The 23765-nt window shown below is 39.1% G+C and overlaps 1 protein-coding gene across 2 annotated transcripts in view; it reads left to right on the top strand.

Annotated features, from left to right (window-relative positions):
• The first annotated feature begins 342 nt into the window (after positions 1 to 342).
• JADE2 (jade family PHD finger 2) overlaps positions 343 to 23765 on the top strand; it is a 189988-nt gene continuing 166565 nt past the window's right edge. Inside the window, exon 1 of one of the 2 annotated variants that reach the window (XM_087709532.1) lies at positions 343 to 973. Coding sequence is in view for 1 of the 2 variants with exons in the window: in XM_087709531.1 (XP_087565657.1) it covers positions 1231 to 1245 (15 nt within the window). In the remaining variant the exon portion in view is untranslated. Of the gene's footprint in view, positions 974 to 1116; positions 1246 to 23765 lie in introns of those variants that run through there. The other variant, XM_087709531.1, reaches the window with a different exon arrangement.

Raw genomic sequence — 23765 nt, 5'->3', positions numbered from 1 at the left:
ATAGCTTCGAGGAGGTGAAAGCGCTCGCGGCGGCGGCGGGGGGGGGGCGCGAGAGAGGAGACCGGGTTGGGGGTGTGTGTGTGCGTATGAAAAGCGGAGGAAGCGAAGAAAGTGTTACAGCTCTTGTGATCTGTGCATGCACCGCCGCCACTGTTGTGAGAGCGCGCGAGGCTGAAGATCGTTGCGAAAGTGACCCGGGCAGGCTCGGGAGGGAGAGCGCGAGGGAAAAGCGAGTCCGCCTGTGCAACCCGAGCCTTTTCCAGCTGCCCAGGGCACCAGAAAGACAAGGGATGGGGACTCGGCGCACCGGAGGGGGGTGAAAACAAGGAGAGGGGAGGGAGGGGGTGGGCGAAGAGTGCGCCGGGGTGGGAGGCAACACATGCCGAGCACAATCAGGGATGGGACCCACGTCTGCAGCTGCACCTGGACCTGCTGCTCGTCAGGAGGGGGAAACAACAAGCAAGAAAAGAAGAAATTGAGAGAAGGGGGGCGAGGGGCGAACTCGCCAGCATCAGTCTTCATTTATACAGTCCTTCGGAGAAGTCCGTTCTTCGCCAGCGAGGGGATTAAATAATAATAATTAAAAAAAAACCCTAGGCGCAGACGTTCGGGCAATTGCACAAAGATCCGGAAAGAAGTCTAGAAATTTTTTTTTAAAAAAAGAAACAGAAACACGCACGCAGGGCTTGCTGGATTTTGCACAGAGCGGCCATCTCAGCTGGAAGCAATTCTTTGGATTTTTTTTTTTAAATGCATCTATGGAGTTACTTTGTATCTACTCCTGAAAGAGGAGGGTATCATCTTCGGATCCTACGAGGAGGGGTCGTTCTCCCCTTCCGCAATGGTACCGGGTTGATCTTTGCAAAGGGAGATTCCGTAAGCGTTGCCATTTCTGGAGCATCTCTCGCTTACCCCTCTCTGGTAGCCCGACGGAGATTCTCAACTCTTGGGAGGACGCTCTCTCCCAGCCAAGGTAAAATGGGTGGAGGATTACTCCATCCCCCCCCCCCCGGGTTTTGCGGCTCCTCTCTATTCTCTCCCTAACCTCCTTGCATTTGTTTTACTGCTCCCTGACTGTACTGCCTGCAAAGGAAGGGGGGGGGGATGTGCAGCGTTTTTTAGAGATTGATTGCGCATGTTGGTCAGTCATGTTTTAAAAGGGAGGCGGCAGGAATGTAAACAACAACTTTTTAAAGGAACGGAAGCCTCGGGAAACGGTTCCTCGGATTAATGACTGCGGCAGAGGTAACCCCAGAAGGTCTTAAGGGGGTGAGGGGGAAAAGGGACTCGCCAGTTTAAGACCAACGGGGGGAGGGCGGGGAAAGAGAGGACACTGAGAATTAAAATAGGGTTCCAGAATATGAACCCAGGACAGGGGGGGTGTTGGAGGGTTAAAAAAAAAACCCAATGTGCGTTGCATGTGGGGAATAACGTGGGTGTGTGTGTGTCAAGTCGTGCAAAAGGGGATCGCGAGGCAGTTAGGAGACGGGAGTTTCATTTTTGTTTGAGACGCAGCACGTTTTGGAGCATTTGCCTGTCTTGAAGCTGGTGCACCCACATGATCGGCTCCTCTCACGTGCTGAGGTTGTGGGGTTCCTGCCAAGCTCCTGCAACAGACATAAACAATGCGCCCAGGAGGCAAGCAGAAGAAGCAGCGCAGTCTTCGGCCAGGGTGGGAGAGCCCCACGGGGCTTTGAATGGCATCAGCTTCTCTCGGGCGCTGATGGCTTTTGCAGCCGCGCCGTAACCTAGCGAAGGATGGCTGGGCTGCGTGGTGGTGGAGGGGGGGGGAGGGAGCGAGGACGAGAGTCACGCCGCTGGGGGATCCAGAGAGATTCGGGAATGGAAATGTACAGGCAGCGGCTGCGATTGAGCTGCGCGGTGGAGCTGAGGACTGTAGGGGGCGTGGCTGTTGTTTACCTTCTCAAACTCTCTCTTTTCCCAAAGGGCTGCTCGGGGGCGTCTCATCTTTTGCATCTCTGCTACCGAATCGCTCCCGCCCCTCTATGCCCGCCCGCGGATACGCGGGCTGCTCTTTCCTCCCTTCTCGGAGGCGTTTTCTTCCACCCGGTTTGCCTGCCCCCTTCCCTGCATTCCCTCACAGGCTTGCACTTTGCCTGCGGTAGGCATTCCTTCCGAAAGCGTCTCGTCGTTGCTGCTCTGCTGTTTTCTCCTGCCGCCATCCCTCTTCCCTCCCTGTCGTTTTGTTGGGGAGGTGGGTGGGCAGCCTTTTTTCTTTAGGCTCCCTGCTACCAAAAAGAGGAGATGGTCCCTTTTTATAAGGGAACTTGCCTCCCAAGTCATGGGTCCTGTCCCGAACGCCCCCTTGCCCATCATATTTTTCTGATGCCAGATAACTGAAGGGTGGTGAGAGTGAAATTTGTATGTGTGTGTGTGTGTGTGTGTGTTGGAGGCTTTTCCTCTTCTATTTTGGGATGAAGCTTGTTCTCCCTTCTCCTCGCTCACACCTCCTTTTCTGCCATAGGGGACACCTAGATCTCCCTCACAAACTATGGGCAGCTTTCTGGACAGATTGTTGTGGGGAACTGGTGTTGCTGGTGGGACCTTCAGTCTTCTGAACAGGGAATTTCAGAAAGGAAAGACAGTAAAGGGTTAGAATCTGACTTGGAAACTAGAAGTGGCTCCCAATTGTCCCATGCATCTGCTCCTCCCCCAATACACCTTTCCCCTTTTATAATTCCCAATCAGATTAGTCCAGGTTGAACTGCTTTTTAAGAGTATTATCCTTTCTTCTTAGCAAAACTCACTAGTTTCTCATTTAGTAACCGTATCTCTTCTTTCCAGTATTTCCTTCTGTCCTGTCCCCCCCTTCCCAACACTTTGTGTCAACTTCATTTCACCTGCAGTTTTTGTCCTGTTTCTGAATTCTTGAACCTTCTGTCCAGAAACTTTTTTCTACCCACTTATTTTTTGTCACCATTCAGTGTTGTTTTTAAATCTTATGGAAATGCTCACATTCTCACTTGGTGCTGTCTTCCCCAGTGGGACTCATTTCTAATCCCTGATGATAGTTTAAACCCTCCTTGATGCTCCAATAATACCTTCTATTCTAGCACAGTGGACTTTCAGAGCAGCATACTGGCACTCACTGGGCAGCCCTGCATATTCTTAATGCCCTCCACCCTTTCACCACTCATATTTTTCCTTCTTTTCAAGGAACTATGAATACTTTAATAGGAATCTAACATGTTGCTTAGTGTATTGTTTTTTTTATTCAGAAATAGTTCTAAAATAATTTTTTACCTGTGTCTATTTGTCCCTCAGCTAGCTTTCTTTGGTTATCTTATCTTTTCCCTGCCGTATTATTTTCCCATTCCTCAGAATGAGACTCTATTATTCCTGCTTTTTTCAAGCATTGTTTTCATTTCAGTATTTTACTTTCCTTCCTTACTTCAGAGTTTAATTAATAAAACCTTTTTCCTAGGGGAAAAAAAAACCTTAGCAGTATCCAGAAACTGTTTCTTTACATGATTTGATGGTGTTATTAGGTTGGTCAGAGTCAGCCAGATGTTTGATTGCATTTGGAATTATCCACCTGTCAAAAGTCCTTCTCAAGAATCTGGGATAGGCAGATGTTATTAGATGTTAAAGGTATTGTTACAGGATGTAAGCTGTTCCAAGTAAAACTGTTTTGCAATTGACTCATGGTGATTTTTGGCAATGCTGATGGTGTTCAAGAAGTGCTCCAAATGATGTGAGATTGTAGCAAGGCACCTAGTATTATCTTTGCTTTCTTTTGCCACAGTTCTTTTGTTATTACTGTTATTATGTCTTGAATATGAATTCATCTCTTTACTTTTTACTCTTGAAAATTTAAAGATGTACACAGAAAATGTCCGTATTCTATTAAATTATCAATATATTAAGTGAAATAGACAGTTCTTAGTTTAATGATCTATCAAACAAACACAACTATATATTGAAATTAGTCTATGAAAATTGCATTTGAAGTTTTAGTTTGTGGAGATTGAATGTCCTTAGCCACATTTTTAAAAAGTCAAACTTTGAATGTACTCTATTAATAAATGATCTTAATCTTATGCACAGTAGCCTTTGGTTAGCAAAAAAAAGTTGCTCCTTCAGGAGTCATTAAACCTAATGTCTATTGAAAAATAACACCAAACTTACCAAAAATAAGATCAAACTTAAAAGTTAAGGCTTTTGGGTGTTAATTGAATACAGTACTATTTGCTCAGTCTATCATTGGTGCTAAGAATTCTTGACTTTTAAACACTTCCTGGGTACTTAAGTGGAAGCATAATTGACACTTAGTGGAAAAGTGTGTAAAGATATTAGTTTTGCTTTTCTGTAAGAAAGTTCAACTTGAATTTTGATAATCAAATCAGTTACAACCAAGAAGAAAAACTTGCTTCTTACAACCTAGTTTTATTTATTCATTTTGTTCCATAAGATTATCATTAGAATGTATCTTTATGTAGTTACTAATCCTCTTATTATGATACTTTGGTATAGAGAACATGAAGGAATTTTACCATTTTACCATTAATACAATAATGAGAAAAGTTGCACCTGTTGAAACTGTCTTGACTATATTAGTCAACGTGGCATGTCTCTTGGAACCAAAAGTTGGCTTTAGTTTCTGTTTATTTATTTTTTGTTTGGTATCAAGTCAAAATGAATGAAATAGGAATACAGGTATTCCTTTGATAGCAACCCACATTTATCACTTAAATTTCTAGTGTTAACATAGAATAATATAAAAAAAGAAAGAAAAAGAAATTGGAATGTTTTGATAATGAGAGGTTGATATCATCTTAGTATGCTGCATATCAGTTTTGTTTCAGATATTTTTTATTTAAAATACAGTGCACTTTATCATCTCACAAGCTCTTTAGATATTCTTAGAAAATTTAAAAAAAATGATGGATGGGTGCAACTCAATACTTAGTTTGAGACAGCTTATGTGCCAAGAAAAATAAATTACAGTAAGGTGGTAAGGAGCATCCTGAAAAAAGGCTGAGAGTTAACATTTGACCTATATTGATACTGCACATCATGTCTATCAATAGCCATTTGACTGTGATATATGTTCACCGGTCCAACAATGTTGCCTATTTCGGAGTCAAGATGAATTCCAACATAGACACCTGTAAAGTATGCATAAATATTGAGGAGAATAGGAAATTACTAGTAGCAATACTGGGCTTCAGTTAACCTTTAAGAGTAAGTGTCCTCTTCAGCTAAAAGTTGTCCATAGAAGCAGAAAATATTTTTTTTCTCATTGCTATTAGTGGAGTTCACCATCTTTGAAAATCTTTACTAATTGGAAATTTGCACTCTTGGTAATAAATGTAATATCTTGAAGTAACTTGATCCCCCTTTGCTACCAATCACTTTCCAAAGTAACATGGTTACTTTCTGTATAGTGAGCTAAGCTGTCATAGTTATATTTATTCATTGCTATTCTAATTTAAACACAGTCCGTAATGCTTCTGACTCCCTGTATCTTAATTATTTACATTTTTACTTAATACACTTTTGATTGGTCAGAGAATTAAGAAAAATAATGGTTAAAATGCAAAAGAGAAATTAGAATCATAAATATGGGTATCTTAGATACAGAAAATATCTTTGCTATTGAAGTCACCAAAACAGCTTGTTTTATATTTCAGAAAGATTAAAACAGAATTCCCCAGTTTTGATGCCCTCTAGTTGTAGTGAGAAAATTCCCTCTAAAGGCATACTGATTGGAAATTCTGGAAGTTACAATCCCAACACATCTGAAGGATTCCAGATTGGGGAAATTTAGATTAAAAGTTCTTCATGGAATCAAAACATCAAACATTACTAAAGCACTATGAAAATAATAGCAATCAATATGCATTAAATTCCTCAATAAAAACAAAGCATGCTCTTATAATAGCAATCAATATGCATTAAATTCCTCAATAAAAACAAAGCATGCTCTTATAATGATAGAATCCATTAAAGCTGAACTGAGCAATATGTTATCATCCAGATCTTACTGCAGCCTTAATTCCCATGACCCATATTTAACATACTGAAAATGCTGGATATAGTGGTTGTACCATCTTTGATTGATTATGTACCATCAGGTTGTGGTTGAGCTTTAGTGACCATATAGATAGATTTTCTCCATGACAATTCATCCCTATATACGGGTCTTCCAATAGTTCATTCATCACCATTGTAATTTAGTCCATCCACTTTGTCATCCTCTTCTTTCCTTCTACCTTTTCCAGCCTTGGAGTTTCTCCTGATATCTTGGTCTTTGCATAATGTGTGGAAGTAGAATAATTTGAGTCTGGTCTGGCTGTAACCTCTGGAAGATGCTTTATTGTACATTCTTATGTTAATTCTTTGTACTTTTCCCTAGTATGGTTGGGCAAATTCCTCTAACAGCTATTCTTTAGTTAGCAAAAACTCTTGATTTTAGATGGAAGGTGCATGGCTTCTGGGATTAACATGGGAAGCTCTAAAAAGAGATTATAGATTGCTGAATGATGTCAAACAATATCTCTCAGAATGGCATTTTCATCCTATGATTATTTATGTAAAGATTTATATGCTTCCTTGCAGTCATTGAAGTCTCAGGGTAGCTTTGGAAATCATAAAACAAATGCAACAATGATAAAAACATAAATATAATTGCACAATATAGCAGAAGACTATAAAATGAAACTACAAAAACTGTGGAGTGTAGTAAAAACTACTAGATTAAAACCAACTAGCTGATAGACTAGAAAAATAAGCAATTAGAAAGTCTTAGTCTGATACTGAAATCAGGCTGGCCAATTCTCCCTACCTGAGAAGACCAATCCAAATGCAGGATGCCACAATAGAGAAGACCCTCCGGTTACTGCCTGTCTATATTCATCAGAGAGCAGTTGAAAAAAGTTTTGAGATGGCAAACATTAACTTTGGAGGAGGCTCATGTGAGTCAGCCATTGTGTCATTTGTGCCTGAAAAGGTCAACCCTGTCACTCGTTCAGAAACTATCCTGAAGTTCAGGTCTTGGCAAGATGTACTTCATATTGCGAGATCTAGACGTTGTGACCCAATTTGCAGTCTTCCACCTGTATTTGAACTAACAATTAGGAAACATTTCCATAGCAGCTCCCTAGCCAATGCATATATTATATGTGGGTATATGCATACTTTTTATTTATTTATTTTGTTATGTTTATGTAGTGTATATTGGAGGTGATGACCCTTTGAGAGCTGTATGCAATGAAATTTAATTTTAATGTATGTCGATTAATGTACATTCAAAGTAACAATAAAGTTGCTCTAAGTTCTCTCTACTGACCATGCAGACTGGAGTTCCTTAGAATTATACTAGCTCATCAACATATAGAGGCTATGTAATATCCACTCTGAGTTGCATATGTAATCAAATTTTGGAAATCTGGCCAGGATTCAGCTTTAGTATTTAGGCCCTTATACTGTGTTATCTGTTGCTGTTACAAGATCTCAAATATTGCCTCCATCATTCCTTTTGCTAAACGGAGGAAAGAAGAAATACAGAACTTCCTGTCATCAAAGGTTAGAAGTAAATAATACAGGAAAAAGATGGACCATATATTGTAAAAAGTCACGTGAAAGTGATTGAAATTACTATGTGTCTTCCACTTAGTCCAGAAGAATGATACGGTTGATGATAATACAATAAACACATCTGTGACACTGAGGTGAATCCATTGGTTTACTGTCTCCTGGACCTCCCTCCCCAATATATTTTATTGACAAAATCAGGTTTAAATGGAAATTGAAATCTAGTGATCTTAGAGATATTGGAAACAATGTGTAAAAAGTGAAGGTGCAGCACTTAGTTATCATTAGTGGTATTGGGATGCATAAAATATTAATGGCAAGATGGTCTGGCTCTGAGTATAATATTTTTCTCTTAGAATTGGGTTCTTTAGTACAGTGGTCCCTAACTTTTCCGGCTTGACAGACCAAGGAGAGGGGATGTGATAGTTTTGTGTGAGTAACAGGCATAAAACTCCATTTGTGTGAGCGGCGAATGGAGCTTTGTGCATGAGCACCCACCACGTGCAAATGAAGCTTCATGCGCAAGTGCATGCCACTTGCGGAAGTGGAGTTGCATGCATGCACCCCTTTGCCCAGCAACCAAATGAGTCGCAGCCCAAGAGTTAGAGACCCCAGCTGTTATATCTAAAATTACAATACATGAATCTAAAGTTGAAGAGTTTCAGTGCTATGGGAACCTTTCCAACTATTCAAGTAGTGTTTAATTTGTTGCTGCTGTCTGATGTATTCATATCTATTTTATTGGTAGATATAAAACATGAGTGGCATAATATTCAAATATTATGTATATATTAATTTAAGCCTTTTACAACAGATTAACTTGTCCAACACCAAAGCTTTCTCTCATATATTTGGAATTGTGTGCAGTTCATCAGCATAGTTTGGTTATACAAGCTGATTGTAATTTGCTTTTCATTTCCATGAACCGTGCACACACAGCTGATGGACATGGCATTATATATTATATTCTTATTCTGAATTGTTACCTTCAGCTGTATAATGTCTTAAGTGTGATACTGAAGATAAAAATTGTAAACACATGAATTGAAAAACAAATTGAAATCTGCTTAATCACGTTTTTTTGGCAGACCGGGATTTTTCTCTATCAATAATCAGAAAAAACTTCCTTCCTTAAAAATAAAAAACCAATTTCCAGGATTCTAAATGAACTTTTTACGGTGCATGTGTATGCATACGCACAAAGGTTAAATATGTTAATCTATTAAATGAAAGTGAATTGGTTACATTTGTTTTTAGAGATGGCACCTCTTCTGCACGGTAAAATATGTTAGCTGCTTATATAGCCAATGTTCACTTTTAAAAATGAAGAGGTGAGATATTTCCTTTGAGTGTTAAGGAAAATAAGGATAATAGCAAATTTCATACCTGTCCTTTTATGTATAGCTTATAATGGACATTATCCCCATAGAAATATTATAAATCATTAGATATTAATGTTAAGTTACAATGAAGTATTAAGATTGGTAGATATTGATCCTGATAGGAATGAGTTTCTCTTCCTTGAAAAGTTAGTTAGGCCCAATAGACAAATGTTTAAGTCCATTTTCTTGAAAGTTGTGGTGTCTCTGTGAGAAGGAAACCTGCAGCAATAATCAACAGCCTAGAATAAAATGAGAAAAAAGTAGAAGATTTGAAGGAACTCCTGACTTAACAATTAGAAGATGTCTATCCCTTAAAGCTCTGCTTCCTTTTGAGAGTTCACTGTGATGTCCACTTAAGCAGTAGTCCACTTGAGGAACAGGGACTAAAATTTCTGTCAAGTACAAACTAATTTGGGCATACTTATTCGAAATACCTTATTTTAAATCAGGCAGAAGCTATAGATAAGTTATTAAGGGATCTAAATAGCTTATTCAGAAGATCCTTGACTAGGGCCTAAAACCCTATTAAAACAAAAGATAGGTAATCCATATTCCAACAAAATAGGGCTATCTCACTAGGTAGAAAGAATTGTTGCTACAGGTAATACTGTAGCTGTTTGGAAGGCATGAATGTTAATAATAGGCTGTCATATCTAACAGCAGCTTGTTAAATGAAAATGTTATCATTTTCATAATAATTTCCCTGATTCCTGCTTCCCCTTAAATAGACTGGGAACACTAATTTTCTGCTCTGCCTGAAGGAGTAGGTTTGGGCTAGTCTGCCTTAATGGTTGACATTTAAACCCAGCTAATTATTTTAAAATTATGTGCAGTATGAACCCAGAGCAGGTGTTAGTCATCTTCTGAAGGGATTTGCAGACTGCTCACAGAATCAACAGGTACATTATCTGTTTCTAAAATGTAGCTGCTGGGACTCAGCAATTGTCCTCATAATGCATCTTCCATCATTCCTGGTTTAATAAAAGAGGACTGGGTCCAGCAAACGAAGGAGTTGTTCTTCTAATGAGAATCCCCAAGGAAGGTGGGGGCAGATCCCCAGTTAGAGGAGATTCTCCCATTCTTGACTAAATAGGTTTTTTTCTCAGTGGTTCCTGTTGTAGAAGAGTTTATTGTATGTTCTCCACGGGAAACGCTTTAATACTTCAGTTTTCCAGCAGACAATTTTTTATTTTTCTATTTCAGGGATGGGGGTGGTCAATCTAATTAAGGTACTTCTATGAAAGCAAGACATTGCTGGCATTCTGGCTCCTTCCCCATATTGTTCATCACTTCTAATTCTGAGGCTAAATTATTTGTGGATCAAAAAGTCAGCAAATTCAATACTGCCTTCCCTGGCTGGCAGCTGCTGTCCTGGGCCCAAGGCAAAAGAAGAAGCCATTTATGACCACCAGCTATTGTGAGAGGAGGTGCCAGGACTAAGCTTGGAACCTCCACCAGGCTAATACCTTTTAATCTGCCCACTCGGCAGAATTAGATTCTGCTCCAGTAGAACTAAATAGCCCACATCTTGTGGCTTCAAGCTGAATAACAAGTGGAGCAGGAATTCGGGCCTGTGTAAATGTCTCCTATGATGGAACTCACTTTGTGCTTCTTTTTTAGGCTTGATTTTCCAAGCCTTACAAACTCCTTTGGGATTCCGTAACTGATCTTAAAAGCTGGCATATTAATGAGATTTTTTTTGCATTAAAAACCAGTCTCTGTCTGCCTACTAATTTGCATTTCAGCAACATTAGTGAAATGGTTGAGTTCGAAAATGACTGTTCTACACCGAATTCTGACATTCTAAGCAGTTTTCATTAGAGATTCATTACATTGAGTTGGTGTTCTTTTCTCCTCAGTGTAGGCCACTCACCCATCCTACTCAGAGCTTGTAGGAAAGAGGAAGGGGACCTGGGAAATCCTCTGAGCAGTTACCTACTTCCTCTGTGTTACTGAGTAAAACCTATGCAAGATTAATTGGATGAAGAATGTTTGAAGCTGAGAAATGTGGGAGGAGACGAGAAGAGAATTTTCTGAGGCTTTCTCAAAAAACACTTGAGTTTTCCCTATTCTAAGGAATTGGAAATCCCACTGGGGTAGCTGGTAAAAATAAGGATATCAAGAAAACAAAGGAGAGAACTTCCCTGTTACATTTAGCACCAGGTTTCTTAGTTTTGTGACTCAGTTTGCACAGTTTTTCTACTAGCAGTTTATTCAGCAATGAGAGTTTTGGGAGACAAAATTCTTCCTGTTATCAGAAGTAACCAAGGGAAGAGTATGGCTAAGCAGGGATGGCGATTCAAACCGAAAATGTTTGGGGCTACTAAGTTCAGGATTGTCCTGGGTCTCTCTTGTCCAGTCTGTTGACTCTGTGCTGGCTATAGAGAGAAGTTAAAGGAATTGGCCTCCATTCTGCCAGTTAATCTAATTTCTAGACAGATGTTTTAGGAAGTATTGCTGAATGAGGACATTGAGAGAGAATACTGATCACAAAACGCCCAGTGATTCTGGCAAAAAAATATGTATTTCATTCTTCATTATTCTTCTGTTATTATTCATCAACACTTTTGACAAAAGTTGGATTAAAAAGTTGAAGACAAAGCCAAAGACTGCCCCAATGATTCATCTCTGAAGGCAGGAAAGTTTTGTTTACAGGCTCTGTCTTCTCAGTGGAGTAGAGTTTAATTGATCAACTTGTTCTATTGGCCCTCCTCTTTCTAATTCTAATTTCCAAGGTACTTAATTGCTGCAATGTTTTTACAACTCCTGTTGAAAATGAAGGTTAGTTTCTAAGTCTGGGTATGGCAAGAGATTTTAAAAATAGTTTTACTGGGTCTCTTTCTCTTTTTTTGTTATTCTCCAGCAGAGGGCCTGCTGTTCAGCTTGGAAACTGCTGTAGGCTGAAATAAACAGGCATAAATTGAAATTTCTCCCAAATAAAAATGGAGTGAAAAGCAAGCAACCAAGAGGTGAAGGAGACTGAAAACAAGATTAAGCATAACAAGCACCATATTAATAAAGACCAACTGATGAAATAATATACAGGAACAGATCCAAGCATCACATGAAACATTTATTGAACCATATGGATTTTGTAAGAAATACTTCATCCATATTCAATAATGATCTTTTACTTTATAATGATACTATGTTTTCAATTTCTACTCAGGTTTCAGGAAATTTGAATATACAGTACACATTTTCATAATCCATACTGCATAAACTGCAGCTTTCTGAAGTGTTAGAGTTTCCTGGGATTCTCAAAATAGAGGTCAATAAATAGTGTACAATGAAAAGGTTAGATGGAATTAATTTAAAAAATAGTCCACAAGCTTTAGTAAATGCTGTTTTGTTAATATAGCGTTGAATTGGTCTCTGTGTGTCCGTGTGTGTTGAAACAAGATATAAGATTCCTAGTGCTGGAAAGACTTTTATAATGCCTTGTTCTTTCCGTTCTTTGAAGGATTAACTACTGTGTAAACAAGGTGCCTGGTTTACGTTATAGCCCTTCAGAGGACAGGAACAGCAAAGTGCTGCAATAATGCATTTCTATGACTGACTGTGGAAGGAATCTTATTCATTGTTTCACTGAATTTATCAAACGCCTCCCACCCCCAACCAGAGTATTGTCCCACTTCAGGCTGTACAGCTAGAGATAGTTGTGATCCCATTATGATAAAGCCACTCCAGTTTTCTATGTTGTTCTTCTGATGCTTCGGATTTAAATTCTAAACTACAGATGCAGCTAGTCTACGACTTCCCCAGCACCTGAAATGTAATTTATACTGACAACTCAATCAATTTTGCAGAGTACTTTGGGTATTGCTTCCTTTGCTTTCTCTACTCCTCTGATGACCCTCTTCTAATTACCAGAGAAAGTATTATCTGGCTCTTGTTTTTAAATACTCCACTCCAAAGGCAACTGGTGCTCTGTTAGGGATAATTCGACAAATGTCTCCCCAATTTGTTAAAAAATAGATTTTCCACAACTTGGCTTATAAATAAAGTAGAAGTTGGAATATTACATGGAATAGTCTCACCATTCTAAACATTTGGGAAACTTTTAATTTCAAATCACTGAGACAATGCAGTCTAACCTTATTAATGATTAAACTTAAACATATTAATGATTAAACTTAAACGTATTAATGATTAAAGTTAAATGGAAAAACAATATTTTTCTGGGGCTGAAAATATATATAAGATGGATTGAGAACTATAATTATGTATTATAGAAGCATACACTAGGTCTGTGAAGGTGAACCTATGGCACGTGTGTCATAGGTAGCATGCAGAGCCATTTGTCAGGGCACATGAGGCGTTGCCCTGTCAGCTGCCCAGCACGCATGCGTGTGCTGGCCAGCTGACCGGCCTTCTTTTGAGGCTGTTTTTTGCCCCCCGGAGGCTTCCAGTTTGTCTCTAGGGCAAACCGGAAGTTCGGGAACAGACTTCTGGTTTGCTCATAGGACCGTTTATCGCCTTCAGGATGTTTCGCTGAAGGCTCTGGAGGGCGAAAAACGGCCCTACAAACAAACTGGAAGTCACTTCCGATTTGCTCATAGGGCTGTTTTTTGCCCTCCGGAGCCTTCAGGGAAGCCTCCTGAAGGCTCCGGAAGTCGAAAAACAGTCCTATGAGGAACCCAGAATTTGGCAATGGTGACTTCTGGTTTGTCTGTAGGGCCAATTTTCGACTTCCGGAGCCTTCAGGGAAGGCTTCCTAGAAAGCCTCTGGAGCCTGGGGAAGGTGAAAAAAACAGCAAAAGCAGGGGGCTGATGATTGCTGATCGCGTGTATGTATAGATCTATGTATAGATCCTCATAAATGGTGGGGGGGCGGCGTGTGCGCATAGCATTATGGGTGTGGAACGCCAGCGTGCTCCCCCTGCTTTTGGCACTGCAGCCAAAAATGGTTTGCCATCAGTGCACTAGGTCATTAGTCCTTAAACCTTCAGATTGTTTCTACAGACTGATTACCATGGCTGGCCCTCCAGACATTTTGGACAAATGTCTTCCTTAATCCTGTTGGGAGATGGATTGAATCTAGTCCTTTCTTCATGCAAGGCACAGGTGTTAACCAGTCACATTCTGATTCTTTCATTTGGCATAGATACATAAACCAGTAGCGAATTTCCACCAATAATATGCTGTGTGTAATCATGTGGCAGCAAGGTATGTCAGTAGTTTTGTCAGGAAAGGGCACAACAGTCATAAGTAGTGTCACTAGTGGAGGAGGGCAACATTGAGAATGTCATCCTCTGTTCAGTTTACTAAGTAATGCCATATCCAAATGATTAGGGAAAGTTTCAAGCAATCTTATTATTCTTTAGAACTATCATATGATTATACCTTCCTTTGAGATACAAGTTCTTCATGGCTAATTCTATTTGTTTCTTTGACAGGTAGAGTGAGGGTAGGTGGTACAGAAAAGAACAGGCTGGAATCCTGGTTACAAGGTTTCCCCCCCTCCCCCCCCAAGAAGAAATTTGCAAAGATCCCTAGTAGAGTAGAAGAAGGCATGTTTGTATTTGTTTTTTAAAAATATGAGGAAATGTTTTACACCATCCTATAAAGGAATGACTTCCACTGAATCATTTGAAGAAGAAACTACCATAAAGATTTTTATTTGCAGTGGGAACAAATTATTTCCCTTTCTCTCTTTGCTATGCAGGATGACTCTGGTTCTCCTGAGAACAACGTTCATGAATGTGCAGTTTAGTGATCATGAAGAAAGCACTGGTGCCCTTTAGCCTATCTTTCCCTTTTGCCACTTATAAGGATACATACGTTGTTAGTTAATAGACAGGATAGCCCCAGGAATTCTGAATTTGGTTGGTTGCCAGTGGAATTACCGTAATCATGATTAGCAGTCTTCTTTGCTTTTATTAAAAATATAACTTTAATAAATATTTTTCCCAGTGGGGTACTTTTAAAGAAAGTTGTATCAATTCCAAGGCTTTTATAGGCTCACGAGTCCTTTTGCTTGAATTGTGAAAGAGAACTATATTCACCATGGTTATAAATGTGGCTTTGATCTGTATTATTTCATGCTGCAGATGGAAAGAAATTTTACCTGTAAATTGCAGTCTAGAGGCAGAATCCAAATTTAGCCAGGAGCTCTAGCTTTTGATTCCCAAAATGTAGAGGAAACATTTGATGACATAACTGAAGAAAGTCTAGGACAAAGCTTGTTCTGGACATGTCTAGCCTAATTATAGAATTTGTGAGTGGGAAGGGTCTGAACCTATTTTTTTTCCTACCAGTACTACTGCTTTCTTGCCAAAACAACTATTAATAAGGGAAATACGGAAATTATACATTATCTTTTGAATTCTGCCCTTAGGAGAACTCCCTGTGGAAGCAACAAATCTCTCAGCAGCCTTCCCCACCCCCACAGCAAAACAATTTAATGCTATTTTACCTATCTAAGAAAACATTAGCTTTATTTTTTTTAGAAAGTACTACATCATTAACATAAAGGCTAAGCAGTGCTGAACTGTCCATCTAATTTCAGCTGAGAAAATAAGAACCAAATGGATTGCTAGAGGGTAGTTAGTGATTCAAAGATTTCTAAAATGCCATTGGGCTTTGCCATTTCTTTCCTGGCTAAGTTTTAGAAAAAACAACAACAGATAAATAGGAAGAACAAATGGTAAATTGTTTTATTTCTTTTTCAGCACAACCCAGCATGTGCTTTTTCCTTCTTTATCGCAAAATAAGTCACCAGAGACAGGAAAAAAGCAAGTGGAGATGCTAATAGCCAAAGCATTTCAGAGAAAATTATTTGATGACTAATAACTTTGCTGCTTCTTCAATTTGCCCCTAAAATGATAACCTACTTAAAAAAGAAGATTGTGATTCTAAACATGCATTGGATTGATGTAGGAATTTGCACTCTTCATCTGGTTAGATATCTCAGCAGCATTCAGAATCATCAGCTTTGGTCTCCTTTTGGACTTTCTGTGAGGTTATGGACATTGGAGGCACAGTTTTGTAACTTTTTTTTGTTCAGATTCCTGAGCAAAGTGTCCCAATCAATGTTATTAGGTCAGGAGAGATCAAGACCTCATTCTTTGTGTGATTCCGCCTCCACTGATGGACACTGAGAGCCTATTACCAAATAGGAAATGTGGTGGAAGTCCTAGTGCTGGAGATTGTGAAAGGTCTAATAGGATGAAATAAACTAAGACTAAATTACAGCACGATATAAAGAAATGTCTGGTTTCCTGATAGCTTTCTATATTGTTCTTCATGAGGTTATAGTCTTCCAAAAGGGCCTGATGAGCCATTTGGAAGTTCTCCTGGACTCAGACCTTCTGCTGGCATTGCAGGTAGGAGCTGCAGCCAGGAGCCTTGTCTGGTAGCTACAGCAGCACATCCATCAATTGCACTTATTCTTGGACCTGAAGATACTGAAGACAGTAATTTGTGGGTAGCTTTCAGACTATTATAATTTGTTCTAGGTGTGGTTGTCTTTGAAGATGACTTGGAAGCAGCAACTGGCACAGAACTCAACTGCTCACCTGCTAACCAGTGCTAGTTAATTCAGCCTCTATATTCCAAAAGTTGCATTGGTTGCCAGTAGGATAATGGACCTAATTCAAAATTCTGATTGTTTGCTTTTAAAAGTTTATATGGCTTGGGTCCTTTCTATCTTTGGGACTGCCTTATCCAGACAGAATCTGCTTGCTGCTAGTCCTCGTTCTTAGATTAAATGGTGCAGATTTAAAAAAAAAACATTCTCAGGGACATTCTTGTCACTTTAGAATAGCTTATTACCCTTTTATTTTTTAGGAAGTTGGTGAAAAATGTTGTCTTCTTTAGGATTTTGAGGGTAGTTAATTTTAATGGAAACCAGATTTTTGAAAGTGTTTAAAGTTGTTTTGGCATAGTAAGCTACCTAGATTTGTTTAATTGGACAGCATGCATATAATTGGATTTTTAAAAAAATTATATGGAAGTTCCAGAATGCCCAGTCAACAGGGCCAGATATACTCCTAACATATCTGAAAGGCGCCCGATTCAGGAAGACTCAATTGCACAAATAGTTACCAACTTTACTTATGGGCTTCCAGAAGCCTCTGGGTGGTTGATATTGAAATTCAAGAAGTTGGACATGGGAGTGTGATATAATTCACAGAGAGATCTGCAGAAACCAGAGAGATTTGTAAGCCTGCCGGTTCTCTGCATGGGAGAATGACACAGCTAGCAGAGAAACAGTGCGAAGAATGTAGAGAATGCCACTTACCCTGCTGGATGGGGAAACCTAGTAATCTAATCTGCAGATTGTTGTTATTTCAAGACTCTAGAACCACAAGTAACTGTCGAAGCCTGGCAGAATTTCTTTTAGAGGAAACTAGAGGAAGCAATACAATTGGTTGTCAGGCAATTCTCTGAAAAAACACATACCCTTCCTTTCTTTGAGAGAAGGGGTCCTTGGTGCTCACTTAGTTCGGTCATTTTCTTGCAGTTATTTCATTACCTAAATTAGGTAACATCATCTAGTGCTTAGTGATGACCGCAGCACTGATGATGTTACCTAGTTTGGGTAATGAAACATGCATAACAAAATAACCAAGCTCAGAGAGCATCAAGGGCATAATTTCAGCCCTGGGCTATAAATATTTTCCTTTATTGCATTCTTCAAGAGATAAGTAATGGAAGAGTGGAGTCCTTGTAGCAATTTACAGTAGTTAACTGCCAGGCTTTGTGACATTGTGTGCTGGTAATGTCCCATGGGAAAATGCTGCCAGCATGGGGGCATCTCCTATTTGTATGGCTCCTCTTCTATGAATGGATAATTGAACTACAGTTTCTTCCCCATTATTTGCCATGCTATGATGAAAGAGATTCTGATAATTGCTCAACAGTTCTCATGTATAATGCACCTAAAAGGCAAACTTGGTTGTAAATCTTATTTCAGAAAAAAAAATATTTCAAGAATACAATTCTTATTACAGGTAGTATTCGACTTTCAACAGTTCATTTAGTGACCGTTCAAAGTTACAACAGCACTATAAAAAGTGACATGACCGCTTTTCACACTTACAACTTTTGTAGCAGCCCTATGAGAATGTGATCAAAATTCAGATGCTTGGCAACTGGTTCATTCTTATCACCGCTGCTGTGTCCCAAGGTCATGTGATCACCTTTTGCAATCTTTTGATAAGCAAAATCAGTGGAGAAGCCAGATTCACTTAACAACCGTGCCACTAATTTTAACAACTGCAGTGATTCACTTAACAACCATGGCAAGAAATGTCATAAAATGGGGCAAAACTCACTTATCAAATGTCTCAGAAATTTTGGGCTCAATTTTGTTATAAGTCAAGGAATACCTGTCTTGATTTTTTACATTGCATGCAGTTAAGCAGACCTTGGCCATTTCTCAGAGATGCTACAGTTCAGTGTAGCTCATCTGAGGTTAAAACTCTGATAGGTGTAGAGAGCATCAGGTTGAGAAAGGCTGCTATAATTGTATCTGGCCTTTAGGTTTGTACATTAAACAAATAGTTGAACTATATAGCCCTTTTTGATTCCACATGTTATTACAATTTCCCCCCAAATGGTATCTTCCTTGTGTGTTAGAAACGCATTTCTCAAAATTCCCACCAACATGTCTGAAAATTTTGGAAATTGTAGTTTCACAAATACCAGATTAGGGAAGACAGAATTACAAGGTAAGATGTTGCAAGCTCCTATCTAGGAGAGAAACTTGACGTAAAAGGAAAATGAGCACCAGACTTTTAGCATTTTACAAGTGGAAAAATTATACAGCTTCATAAAAAATCCGGCTAAACTCTGCTAAGTTATTCATTTATTGTGCAGATTAGTGAGCTTGTGCTGGTACACAAATTCTAGAGAGTTCACTAGATGAAGCTGCTTCTTGCATTCTAATGGATTTCTCCAACATAAATTCTATTTTCAAGAAAGAGCACATAGATGTAGGTGTAAAAAATAAAGGATAGAAGTAGTAGTAAGTAGCAAAATGGTTGGTTTATGTTGATGAAAAATTGGGTAGTAGAATTTTATAGGTATATTTCATTTACCCTGATTTTAGATCTAGATAGCATGCCATTAAATATAACTCACATGCACTGCATTCTAAGGGAATTATGTAGGATAGCATGAGAACTTAAAATATTTTTCTGTTCTTAGCTTCAAGAAACAGGAATTACCCTATTATAGCTTTTTTTTTTTACCTTTGTCCTTTTGGAGTTTTTACACTGACCTAGTCAGCAAAAATAAATACTCTGTTCAGTTGGAATTTCATCTCTATAAGCTGTCTTCAATCCATCTTCAGCACCTTTTTCTCTCCCTGAAATCTAATAGCCGTCAAGTACAAGGCTGGTTTAATAACATCTGTTCCCTCTGAATTACTGGAGGGAAGTATTGATATAGCCATATTGTAAGAAGTAATTTTAATCATGTTTTGACAGGGCAATTTTTTATCACAGCATTGTCAGTAAAAATGTTTATGTTAGTTCACTGTTATTATCATTCATAGTGGTATGTTAAAACACTGCACATGTGTTGGAGATGAAAGCAGTACTTAAGGTTTTATGATTTAGTATTTATGGGAATTCGTTTGCAGATTGTCATCTCCTCCAAAGGATAATGGCATCCTGTGGTCTTGTCATCAAGTGCAATTTTCTTCTAATAGCTCTAGTGATTAAACCACAAACAAAACTATTTTCCATACTTCGGTGGTTCTTTCCTCCCTCAGACTTAGAGAAAGTTTAACAGTATCTATTTGGCGATAGCTTAGAGAACCTCAGACCAGCGTGTTAAGATTCTTTGTGGTTTCCTTTCATGAGATAATTTTGTAATTACATGCTAAATACACCTGCATCACTTCAATTTTTGTAAAGCAGGTGTGTCAACAAAGGATTTTTCTCGTGCCAGGGAAATATATGAGCCCTTAATACTTAAGGTGTAGTCAAATTATGACCCCAAGATGATGCAGATAACTTTTTCATGCAATCAGGAAACAGGTAATTTTAGGTTCTTTCTAAAGAGATTCTGATATTTTCTCTCCCATGTACATGCATCTATTCACTTGGGGAGACAGGAGGAAAACAGGAGGATGAAGAACAACAAGACTATGATCCAGTCTTATTACAGCTAATGGGGAAAAAATAGGATGAAGAAAAACAAGAAGAGATGATGGAAAAGGTTGAAATTACAGCCACCTCATTTTTCTTTATTGCAGGATATATGGAGCTGCATATATTGTCTCTAGGTTGCAAATTGGCAACTAGCTATTAAAATCTTGCATTTGATATAGATTAGAGCTATGAAAATGGCCATGAAACTATATTCATACCCCTGCTAATATAGTGCATGTAATTAGAAAGGATGCAATGATGACCAAAATTTCTGTTGCTAAGTGAGACATTTGTTAAGTGAATTTTGATCTTCCCTGCCACAGTTGTTAAGTGAATCACTGGAGTTGTTAAGCTAGTAACTCAGTTGTTAAATGAATCTGGCTTTCCCATTGAGTTTGCTTGCCAGAAGGTCACAAAATGTGATCACATAAATATGACTGTTTGCCAAGCATCTGAATTTTGATCATGTGAGCATGGGGATGCCGCAGTAGTTGTAAGTGTGAAAAATGGTCATAAGTCCCCTTTTTCAGTGCTGTTGTAACTTGGAATGGTCACTAAAGGAAATGGTCACTCTTGTAAGTCTTAAGATTGCCTGTACTTGCCTTGGATCTTTTGTCCTTGGATGTTGATAGTTTTTGTCTAATAAGGGATGCCATCTGTATCTTTCAGATCTACTGTAGTAGTTTAGGTTACTGAATATGGAATGAGAGAACGCAATTGCCCCATTTTTTTACGCAGGATATTGCTATGATTAGATCTATACACATTCATATGAACCCCAATATAACCACAAGGAATTCTAACTAACAAGTGGTAATTGGAACCAGGAACACTGTTGTTAAGTGTTATGATTATAAGATACAACATCACATGACTGCTGACTTCAGTGGCAGTGTTCCAGCAGTACCAGCTGCTGTTATTAGATGAATCTTACGAACTTGGTGTCCCATGGTCACATGAATGCCATTTGTGATAATCTGCTGACTTCTCCATTGATTTTCCTTGTCAGAAACTGGCAGTACAGGTTACAAATGGCAATTACATAACTGCAGCATTGTATTTACAAGTCAGTTGCCAAGTACCTGAGTTACAGTCACATGACCACACCGAAAGTGCAATGGCTTTAAACTCCAGGGACCCCTGGTGAGTCCCCTTCGTTAATGTTGTAACTGGTCACTGAACAAGTGGACATTAAACGAAGATTACCTGCATATTTTTGTGAATAATTTGGACTAAGGATTCTGCCCTGTCACAGAACTCTTGATATTGTTTTATTCTCAATATCTTTTATCTGATTCCATGGGAAGTAGGAAAAAAAATCTCCAAATTAGTTAATTATAGCTAGTCCTTGTCTTACAATCGAGCCCAAAATTTCTGGACAGTAACCATATTTTTGGGTGTATAAGACGCTTTGGAATATATGATGCACATTAGTTTTTGGGGAGAAAAGCAAGAAAAAAAATTCTGCCTCTGCCTATCAGCATCCATCTGTATTCCTCTGGCTACTGTCCTTGCAGCAAACAGCCTGGTCAGCTTCAGCACGTTATCGCAACCTCATTCAGCACGAGCAGCTGACTGGCGGTTGAATCGGCCTCTCAGAATACTGTCAATTAGCTGTTCCAGGTTGCGGAAATCACCACAGCCCACCGCCACCACTGCACATTGTGTTTTTGGCCTCTGCACTCTGCATTTTCGACTTCCGCATGCTCTGTTTTAGATCCATTCCAGCCTGCCAGGATCTCCCTAGCATATTGCCGCCTCCGCAGGTCACATTTTTGGCTTCCGTGCATCGCGTTTTCAGCCTCCGCATGCCCTGTATTTTGGTCTCTGTGTGTCACGTTTCCAGATGGTTCTAGGCAGCGAGGATCGGCAGCATCGGCAATCCCTGCCACCTGGAATTGGCCAAAAACGCAATGCGCGAAGGCTAATAATGGAACATGCAGAGGCTGAAAACATGATGCATGGAGGCTGAAAACGTGATGTGCGGCAGTGGCGATCGATGGCGATGTGCTGTGATCCCCACAGCCTGTAACAGGTCTAAAATGGGGTGTGCAGAGGCTGAAAACGGGATGTGCGTAGACTGAAAATGGCTGGTTGGTGGGAATCGGTGGGTGTGCGGGGCTTTGACAACATTCGCTGTATAAGTCGCACAGACATTTCCACCCACTTTTAGGGGAGGGGAAGTGTGTCTTATACTCCCAAAAATACGCTAAGTTAATTTTGCCCCATTTTACAACCTTTCTTGCCACAGTTGTTAAGTGAATCACTACAGTTATTAAATGAGCAACGTGTCTGTTAAGTGAAACTGGCTTTCCCATTGACTTTGCTTATCAGAAGGTCGCAAAAAGTGTTCACATGAACTCAGGATGCTGCAGCTACCATAAATATGAACTAGTTGCCAAACATCCAAATTTTGATCATGTGACTGGGAATTCTGTAATGGCCGTAAATGTGAAAAACAATCATAAGTCACTTTTTTCAGTGTTCTTGTAACTTTGAACAGTCACTAAATAAATGGGTTGTAAGTCAAGAACTATCTGTATAGATCAGTGCTAGTCAACCTGGTCCCTACCGCCCACTAGTGGGCGTTCCAGCTTTCATGGTGGGCGGCGGTAGGGATTTGCTGTAACTCTGCTTTATGAATTTTATAAAGTAAAGTTACTGCCCTACTTTATAAATCACCATTACTGTGGAACCGGTGGGCGGTTAGAAAATTTTACTACTAACAGAGATACAAAAGTGGGCAGTAGGTATAAAAAGGTTGACTACTCCTGGTATAGATAGTGCCCTATCTAACTTCTAGGAATGATTTCCCACTATTTGTGTGCTTTGTATACAGTTAGATAGTTTGTATCTGATATACACCAGGTGAGATGTGTGTGATGTTTACTAATACTTACCTGCTCACCTCTATTGTAACATGGAGATACTGCTATAGGTGCTATGATATGCAATTTGGCATATTACTCTGTCATGTGTCAGTTGGTTTATAAAATGGTAATTATATAAGCAAATAATATGCCTATATTTTAAATTGCATGTAACATCTTCTCATAATTTTTTCATACTGTTCTTTCACATCTACTTGCACAGGTTGCAACCTGTGGAATACAACCTCTGTAGTTATTGCTTCAGGTTTGACTACACTTACTGAAATATCATTAAATGATTTTCTTACTCAGTATTCATCAAAACCATTATCTGGGTAAAATGTAATTAAAACCAGGACTGCAAAAAGAAATTTATTTCGTATTTATTTATTTAGCCCTCTATTTAGTGAATTCGCTTCCCATGTGGATTTCACAGAAGAAATCAACCTGCTCTAGAAATAACTGTATACACATAAACATACACAGTAAAGTAAATGTGGCAGAATTATACATAGAGGATTAAAGGTTTCTAAAGAAAAACAAAGTTAAACTCAGTCACCTACACATTACAGTGTACATAATTATAGTAATGCGACAAGATCTAGTTGAGTCACATGTTTCATACCAAAAACCCAGCAAGGAGCAAACAGCTATGGGAATTTTTTTTACTACAATCTTGTGGAAGGAAAACAGTCAGCACTTTGTCATAAGCATAATAAAAACTGACATTTTGGAGTGATACTTTTTATATCCTAAGAAAACTGACCATTTTTGACCAACTTCTAATTTTTGGAGAAATTTTGAAATCTGCAGAGTAGGTTGTTGTATTTCATTGACTTTCTGTGTAGAAC

This window comes from Thamnophis sirtalis, unplaced genomic scaffold (genome assembly GCF_051295495.1).
Source record: "Thamnophis sirtalis isolate CommonGarterSnake01/CBP01778 unplaced genomic scaffold, rThaSir2_p1.2 scaffold_3, whole genome shotgun sequence".
Taxonomy (NCBI): Eukaryota; Metazoa; Chordata; class Lepidosauria; order Squamata; family Natricidae; genus Thamnophis; species Thamnophis sirtalis.
This window is presented reverse-complemented; position numbering and strand designations above follow the sequence as displayed.